Here is a 9,642-nt window from a genome sequence, read left to right as displayed (position 1 = left end):
GTTCGTTAGGACCAATTTGGGAAACGAACTTTTCTAAATTGTTTCTGCTCTGAGTGTTCTGAGAAGTGCCCCAGAGTGAATAACTACTCCTATAGTACTCAAAGGAATTTCCTTACAAGAGATCAGTTAATTGGAGTGGTTGTGTGACACATTATTAGAAAGAAAGAAACATTTATTTGACTATTCACAATAATGTTAATGTTAAACAAATCCAGTGGTATCAATTAAAATCAAAAGAGAAAATAAAAGTCATCATCATCATCGTCAATCCATTTATACACCCCACAGCTGGGCACGGGTCTCCTCTTTGGCGAGGGCGTCGACCATAGTCCGCGACACTGGCCCGATGCGGATTGGTTTCACACGATTTTCGAGGGTTGTGAAACTTCTGCAACGTGCAGGTTTCATCACGATGTTTTAAAATTAAATTTCGCATATAAATTCCGAAAAACTCAGAGGTGCGAACCCGCTACATCTGTTTGAGAGGCGGCAGGTCAAACCATTAAGATACCACGGCTTAAAAAATGTAATGAAAATAAAATAAAGTAACTAATTTTTTTTAAACGCTCACTCACACTCACACTCTCATACTGAGGAAACCCTGTGTCATGGGTGCTATGGAAACATACATAGACAACCACAAATTACAAACTCACGAGAGAAGGAAATGTGGGCCATACAAATATTTCTCCCGAGCCGGGAATCGAACCCGGAAACGGATTGTGTAATTTTAACGGCCACAGAGGCAGTTAAAATTACACAATAATAGCCGAAAAGACTAGTCAGCTCGGCTTTATGCTGGGCCAAGCCTCAGCGCTGGTTTTCAGCTGGAGGCTGAGCTTGAGCCTGTTATTATTATCTAGGATATCTATTGTAAACTCTCATAGCCTAAATGACTAATTTTTAAAATGAAAATGGCGGTGTTCCTCAGGCAATGGCACATAGTCGGCCAGCGTCAGAGACTCAGGTTCAAGAACCGGCAAATAATACGCGTCGTATCGAGCAGGACCGCTGTCTGTATTTGTACTGGAAGCGACACGCCACATTATTATTATTGGTTATGTTTGTACGTACAAACCACTAGCAAAGTACGGGACGACTAATTTACATAACTTAATTACAAACATTAAAGTATAAATGGTTTAACATTTATAAAACGAGTGGTGTATAAGTAAGATTGTAGGATTCGCTATATAAAATATATTAGTGTCAATGACATTGAGTCCTTGACGTAGCATTATTTGCAAAGGAATGAGGTCCAGACGGATTCTTGAAGAACTGGATATAAGGTGTGAGCAGAGTGCTGTGGTCACAGTTAACAAAAACACTCGGGGGGAAATTATAACCTTCATTATGGTAAGTCCAAAACTTGTTTTTTCTCACCAATAAATTTTGTTTTATCCATATTTTGATTTACGCACTATTTTTCCTGTCAAGTTTAAAGTATTTTGTTGGCAATTCCAAGTTCTTAGCACATTTATGTAACTTACACATTGTAGGTTTTGTCTATAAACGTGTTTGGATTATAAAGGAAATTATGCTTTGGTCTGTATAGTTCTAAGTACATAATACTGTGGGTAATTGAATCTAATATCAAGACTTGTTGTTATTTCTCTTCAAGCTGTCTACTTAATTTACTGGCAAAAAAGCAATATTCTATACTGTTACATACCTACATAGGTAGATAAAATGTTTATTCAACCCAAACACGTATCACATAGTATGTCTCAAAAGAAAGTAAAACGGTACTTAGAAACAATTTAATCATAACAATATTTCTAAAACAATGAAATAAATTTTGTATTGACAATGCCCTTTAATAATAGTCTATTCACTTTAAAAACTCAGTATGTAATTGTTGTAATTTTTATTTGACTGAATAAATGAACAGCTATTGTTTAGATGTCCATTGATATATATAATGTGCAATATAGTGGGTCAGTGCTATAAACGTGCGACGATACGCCCGCCTCTCTAAAAGCATACATTATTTATGTATTATGTCTAATTAACATCAATGCCTATGATTAACAATGTTGTAATAATTATCTGCCTCTGGTTTTAACATATGCATATTTGCATGATAGGTTACATGGTAACATTTTATAATCACACCGACTAATCAATTATTTTCTCAATTGTTATCAATTAGTTACCTGTTCATAGCATTCTCGATGCGCTTTATACTTATACAATAAAAATTAAGATTCTAAGCCCGTTAATGGTTTATGTGTACGAGCACTTAAGGACTGCCCTACTTCTCCTAAATCCAATAGCTGGCGACGTGGTTGAGTCCTGGTCCACAGCAGTATAGTGTACGTCGTCAGTAGATACGTTAGGAAGAAAAAGGGCCCTAAAATGTAGAATTTGGGACTAGACGTAAACCCACCTGCTATAAACGCATTTATTTTCTTACCTCATATAATTTAACATAATCATAGGCATAAAAATATAACGAAGATTGATTATTCCAACTCCAACACAACCTTTTATAAACGCTGATAATGCGTAATTAGAATGAGTTTGAGTCAATCATAAAGGTCCTAGGGTCACTATAAGGTCATGAGCATTCTTACTAATAGTTATTTAAACGTTAATGTCAGTGTCAGACATGTAAACTTAAATGTGAAAAGATGTATCTATAGATGATGATGCAGAATGGATAGTCCCAGTAACACATTACCGCTTGGCAGCAGAAATAGGTAAGGTGGCAGTCCTCCCTGGACGATCTCTTTCACAAGGAGCTCTACTGCTACAATTTGAGTGACCACGTTGAGTATTTTTAACAACAACAAAACAGTTGAATATTTTTACAAAAAATAGACGAATGTCATATTAGTAAAAACATCATTATATTCAATAAAAATAATTAATTTATGTCCTATCATGCACGAGGACATACACCGATAACTACAGAACTAAAGCCACTAATTTGACAAGTTTGATTCAATTCGACAAATCGACGTTAATGTATTGACACCTGGAATTCGATTGTAATTTATTGTTAGTGCTACAACTGTTTCTTTAGGCTAGGTTAGTGTTCTTTAGTGCTCCTTTTGTGTTGAGCCGTGAATGCCTTATGGTTTGTCTTACTGCCTCTCAAATCCTGGCTTGCATCTCTCAATTTAAAGTTTACCATGAGCTCTTCGGTGAAGGAAAACGTCGAGACGATATCTGCAAAGCAATTCATGAGGTCTGTAAGTCCCCAATCAGCAATTGGCCTACTACAGCGAACTACAGCCCAAACTCTCTCAAAGTGTGAGGCCTGAGCCTAGCACAGGAACGTAGCGTGGGGGGTGCAGAGGGGCCATGGCCCCGGGCGGCACAGTAATTCTGCGGCTAACTATCCAAATTGAAAAAAAAATTAAAATTACACAATAAATTCCACTATTTGAGAAAGCGATACCCTGAACAACACAAAGGTGACGAGACAGGCAAACATAAAAACACAATCGAGGCGAGCCTGCTCGAAGAAACTACTCTTGTAATCGTGAAAATACAGGGGCAGCACATTTAGTCTGATTTTAGAGCAGTGCGGATTTATCTGCTGACCGTCCGTGCGAAGCACCGGAGCGGAGTAACACGTGTGGCGTTAGAACATTGTTTTACAGTGACGCCGGTGAACTCCGCACAAGCCACCCGTGCGTTCATTGTAGGCGACTGTCTTCCGTGAATATCCGCACTAAATTAAGTACTTGATTTAGAACACTGCGGATTCTACGCATACGGATGGCCCGCAGGCGGACAGTCCGTACGGACCGTATGCACTGCTGTGTAACCAGCCTTAAGGGTCCAGCAGTGGTAGTGGTATTACATAGCCTAACTATTATTATTATTAATTAGCGTTCTTTAAGTTGACCGTTGAGTCGGTGTCATGCTACAGAGAAGTATTAACAATAACAATGTTAATAAATATAACTTTTATTTAAATTGACTCTAAAATTAGCATAATTCTACAGCTCCATGAAAAACAAGCTTTGCATAAAATATACCAAAATAGTTATACATATATTATTTAAAAAAGATGGAAAGGCTGTTTATTTGGATTCCTTAACGATAATATTTCGGAGTTTTAATGAAATGCCAGTTGTAAAGTTGCAACATACTTCATGAACATCCATCAGTCGATTGTTTATTATATATTAATATTAAATAGTAAATTATAACAATAAAACACACTTAATGAATATTATACACACACATATTTATCGACAGATTAATATGTTTAGGCAAAGGGTGGTGACAAAGAATTTACAACATAGAACAGGTTTTGTTAATAAATTTCACATTATGGTCCGACACATTGGCCTTGACATATGGTATATTGCGCAGGTAAGCGGAGCTCATCTTTGCGTGGTCATAATCTCGACGACAATTGTCAATTTCCCCGGAACTTGCTGCCTGACGAATCGAATAAACAAATTTGTTTACAACAACAATGGATTAGGGGCTTATAGTTTCGAGTAAGTGGGTTCAATTAACTATTATTTCAATGAAATACAGTTTTAAAGAGTGGTGGTCTAGTGATGGAAATGGTTGCTTCTCACGCAAACGGTTCAAATCCCTTTGGCACAATGCACCTATGACTTAATTTCTAACTTACGTGCATTTGTCAAGGTTTAGTAGCTATGCGTGCGAAACCCGCATTGAACTAGGGTAGCAGACTATGCCTTAAACACTTATAGAGAACATCCATGCCCAGCAGTGGGACGAACAATGGCTTGACGATGATTTTCTGTAACTTACTATAATGATCAATTTTAATGTTTCGTATGTTTAACCGCCTCCGTGTACGAACGGTTACCACGCAGAGGTCCCGGGTTCGAGTCGCTAGAAATATTTGTATGGCCTACATTTATTTCTCTCGTGAATTTGGGTGTAATTTGTGGTTGTCTATATGTGTTTCCATGGCACCCACGACACAGGGTTTCTCTAGTGCGGGGCAAAAAAAAAATACGTGATAAATCTAGCATTTTTTTTAATCAAAAGTTATGATTGGATAAGCTTAAGTTTGTGGCTTTATTTACATCAATAACAAATAACCAACTTTGTGTAACGTAGAATCTAGATATGATCGAAAAAACTGATCGCAAATTTTCCGGAGAATCTCACGCAGTCTTAGGAATTTCGCACCTACCGTGTCGTATCTAGTTTGTACGTTACACAATTTTAATGACTTTAACTTCTCTGTATTGTGTATTGTATCGTTACACTAATTGGCTTTTATTCCGTTCCGCTACAATGTAAATCGAGTCTTAGCGCGTTTACACAAATCTAGAAAACTCGGACCCATTTCTGATGTCGCTTGTGCAGTAATCCCGGTTCGAATCCGAGAAAATATGAATATCGCTTGTACATCTAGAGATAAAATAATCCCTGTACATTTCGGACTGTCATTTCTCAGATTCGGAACTGGTACGAATCGGGAGCAGTGTGCTCTTACCGTTTACAGGTCACTTTCGGCTATGTTCATAACAAATCTCATTTGCAATAAGAAATATGTCATTAGTAAAATTATTAATTAAGAAGGGCAGGAAACTCCTTTAACAATTGACGGTTCAAACCCTTAGGGTTTTACACAGCTGTATCCCAGAATCCACTGTATATCTACCCTTGAGCCTGTTGATTTATTTTTTTTATTTTTTTATTTAATAGTTTATTGTACAAGAAAAATACAACAAGTCACAAAGAATACAAGGGAAATAAAAAACAAAAGATTCTGCTTATTTCAAATAGAAATTTCTTCCTGTAGACCTAAATACAGGACACTACAACTAAAAGAACGGGCATATGTGCTCAACAAAACAAGAAAAATTGATTGATATTAGATATTGGACTATATGATATATAATAAGTTAAACTAAATTCGCTCAGCTATTAGTTGAGAGCCTACGCACACGGTGTATTTTTATACGCGGATGTTGCGCAGAATTTGAACGATATTCATACGCAGCCAGTACACTATTGCACATGTTTTATTCAGCCTCTGCGGCGCCGAACACGCGCGTTCTAAATACGTAGTGCATTAGGCTCTAAAACTTGAAATTTTAGACTGCCTCGGTGGCCCAGCTGTTAATAAGACTGTGGACGCTAAGTTGGGAAAGGAAATTTTCGAAATTGCTCCTGCTTTGAATGTCCAGGGTTTTTCTAAGTAGCTCCAAAATTCATTATTAATTTAGTTGCTCTGGTACTCACAGGGATTTTCTACTTGTGGTTGTCAGGTACTATAGTTATAATTATTATTATAGAAATACACTTTTTACTCAAGTAAAAATAGTTTACCACGATCCAAGCATTAATTGCTACTAGACAAAGCGTTATATCACCAGGCCACGTTGTGGGAGAACATTCGTCTATTACTTAAAAAGCAGAAATGAGCATTTAATAATAATTATTATTAAGGGAATTTCCTATACTATGAGTTCTAGCGCAACAGAATTCACTCCGGGACACAGCCCAGCCCATATTGGTCCTACCACGACTCGTACCCGGAACCTCCTCATCCCATCACAATGTAAACCAATAATCGAGGTCATCGATGCCCATATTGGTCCTACCACGACTCGAACCCGGAACCTCCTCATCCCATCACAATGTAAACCAATAATCGAGGTCATCGATTTTTCTCATATTATTAAATATTCCAGGTTTAAAACTGAAGATGGAACATATAGAAAAGAAGATGGTGGTATCGTAACCCGGACAGAAGGCTCTAGCATGGTAGTAAGAGGCGAATATGGGTACGTAGACCCGGAAGGACGCTACTATACTTTGAAGTACATAGCCGATGCCAACGGCTTCCAACCACAACTTGAAGAAGACACTAGATTCAATGATAGACGAATTGTGTAATGTTATTAAATAATTTCTGTTCAGACCGTACTTTTATTCACGTAATAATATAGGTCTTCTGGTAAATTTGAAATAACTTCCTAAGTTACTTCCGACGAGTTTTAATATTTAACTTTGCTAAGTGTCGAAGGTAATTCTTTGTTTTTAACCGCCTTCAAAAAAGGAGGTTCTCAATTCGACTGTATGTTTTTTTTTAATGTATGTTACGCGATAACTCCGGTATTTGTGAACCGATTTTCATTATTCTTTTTTTTGTTGGAAAGAGGGTTCCTCCATAGTAGTAGAAATTCATCCACATCTAAGGGTGGGTGTTCACACATGAAGATTCATTTTTATAAATAGCGCCTAAATATATTATAAGGAGCAATTATTTTAATGGTTGATTTTCTTTTTTATAATATCAAGTGACAGGATGAACAATTCGTGCGCCTATCTATAACAGTTGCAGTGGCACTTAGAGCTTTATATCGCAAAGATCTGAAGGGCACTGCGCCCGTCACCTGAGACATAAGTTGACAAGTCCCATGTGCCTGTAATTTCACCAGCACCCTTCAAAAGCGGAACACAGTAATGCTGACATCACTGCTTGGCGGCAGAAATAGGTAAGGTGGCAAGCACTTCCCTGGACGAACACTTGCACAACGAGCTCTACTGTTACTAAAAATATAGTAATGTAGACAGAGTTCGAATTCTCAAGATATTTATTTCCTTTGATAATATCGTTATAATTACCTGAGAATTATCCGATATATAACCTAATACTAGGAATTGTCCTGGCCGATACATAGTTTGATCACTTTTCTTTTTTTTTTTTTGTTTTGGCTTCTGTCCCACTGAGGACAATTCTGCCAGTGTCCGATTTAAAAAATACACGGTTTATATCAAGATTGCCAGGAACGCACTCAAGCGACGATGATCGGTTGTATCATCCTATGGACAAAAACAAAACACGAAGTTATTTGAAAAACTACTTTGTAAGCAAAACATAAAAACATGCTCGGCACATAATAAAGATATTTGATAAAAAATGACAAACAGAGAAAACTAAATAAACACGAAAATAAGTCTTTGAGAAAGCAATATTAGGTTAGTGACTTTTTGAAATTAACATTAAATTGACACGTTTGGATACATCTTTTATACAAAAACACTGCTACGTTGACATTTTGTTGATCCAACCAAGGTATATTTATCAAGATAATTCTAGGGTCTACGGACTACAGCACAATAGGCGAAAAAGTGCTTCATTTGTAAATATATGTAATTATATATTTTGATGTTCATAGTGTTGGAAGATGTGAAGGGAATGATAAATTTGAAAAAGTCGCCTCTAGAATTAAAGTTACAAATTAATGAATTTGACTAATGTGCTTTAAGGATCCACCCACATCAGGGCCGTGCCCGGCACGTGGACGGGCCGTACTCCGTCAGGGGCTCAAAATAATATCGCTGCGTATATTTTGTATGAACTCGTCCGTGTTCGTGTGCCGGGACGGGTCCGGAGTTCATACACACTAGCACGGCCCGGATGTGGCCCTGATGAGATATAGATAATTTAAATATAAATATATGTTAATTTAAATGAATAATGTTGGATTTTGACCTATGTGCTTTAGTCCGGCGACCCCAGAATCATCATCATCATCATCATCATCATCATCATCATATCAGCCGGAAGACGTCTACTACTGAACATAGGCCTCCCCTAAAAATGGCCAGACTAGCCTGTCGGACGCAACGTGCATCCATCGGTTACCCGCCGCCCTTACCAGGTCATCCGTCCATCTAGTAGGGGGCCGTCCCACTGAACGCATTACAGGTCTCCATTCGAGAACCTTTCAGCCCCAATGGCCGTCAGTTCTACGAGCTATGTGCCCTGCCCACTGCCACTGCAACTTGCTAATCCTTTGGGCTATGTCGGTGACTTTCCTTCTTCTACGGATCTCCTCATTTCTGATTTGATCACGTAGAGAAATATTTTTTATGAGGTACATAGTAAGTGACCACGTCTCAGAATCGTAGGTTATCGCTGGCAACACGCACTGTTCGAAGACTTTTGTCTTCAAGTACAGCGGTATTGTGGAGGAGGAGGAGGAGCTTCCCGAAAGCTGCTCAACCGAGTCGGATTCGACGATTGACCTCTTCCTCGAGCTTGGGTCTGCCTAATTTGGCGGTTTGTCCAAGGTAGACATACTCGTTAACGACTTCGAGAGTAGAGGTTCCCACTGTTATAGGGGTGGGTACAACATGGACATTCGACATAAGTTTCATCTTGTCCATGTATATTTTAGACCCACCTGCTGGGAAACTCTATTGAGGTCACCGAGCATGGTGCCAAACTATTCCAACAATTCTTCATGACCTCGGTATCGTCAGCTAATCGAAGATGTGCGATGTACTCGCCAGTCCAGTAACTTGAAGGCTTCTTCCAATGCAGTGGTGAACAGTTTCGGAGAAATGACGTCTCCCTGTCGCACCCCTCTTTGTAATTGGATAGGCCTTGTGCACTGGTTCTGGAGTCGAACAGACAGTGGCATTTCTGTATAAACACTTCAACATTGCGATATATCGATAGTCAATGTAGCACCGTTATAGAGACTGTAGCACCGCCCAAATCTCAATCGACTCAAAGGCTTTCTCATAGTCCACAAACGCTAAGTATAATGGCAGGTTATACTCCTCGGTCTTCTGTATAACCTGCCGCAGCGTGTGGATGTGGTATATGGTACTGAAGCCTTTTCGGAAACCGACTTGTTCGGGGGGCTGGAAGTCATCAAATCTGCTCACGAG

At 38.5% G+C, this 9,642-nt stretch overlaps 1 protein-coding gene across 2 annotated transcripts; it reads left to right on the top strand.

The window, feature by feature from the left end:
• Positions 1–3,618: 3,618 nt before the first annotated feature.
• LOC113236434 (larval cuticle protein 16/17-like) lies at positions 3,619–6,854 on the top strand. 2 transcript variants are annotated; one of them, XM_026472496.1, is made up of 3 exons: positions 3,619–3,804; positions 4,333–4,463; positions 6,648–6,854. In XM_026472496.1, the coding sequence occupies exons 1-3, from the start codon at positions 3,730–3,732 to the stop codon at positions 6,850–6,852; spliced, it is 411 nt and encodes a 136-aa protein (XP_026328281.1). In that variant the 5' UTR covers positions 3,619–3,729; the 3' UTR covers positions 6,853–6,854. The 2 variants fall into 2 exon arrangements, with proteins under 2 accessions (XP_026328281.1, XP_026328280.1); XM_026472495.1 differs by having other exon boundaries at positions 3,619–3,807.
• The last annotated feature ends 2,788 nt before the right edge of the window (positions 6,855–9,642 follow it).

Source organism: Hyposmocoma kahamanoa, unplaced genomic scaffold (genome assembly GCF_003589595.1).
Source record: "Hyposmocoma kahamanoa isolate Upper Pololo Valley unplaced genomic scaffold, ASM358959v1 92, whole genome shotgun sequence".
Classification (NCBI taxonomy): domain Eukaryota; kingdom Metazoa; phylum Arthropoda; class Insecta; order Lepidoptera; family Cosmopterigidae; genus Hyposmocoma; species Hyposmocoma kahamanoa.
The sequence above is the reverse complement of the archived record's forward strand: the minus strand, read 5'-3'. Positions and strand labels throughout refer to the sequence as shown.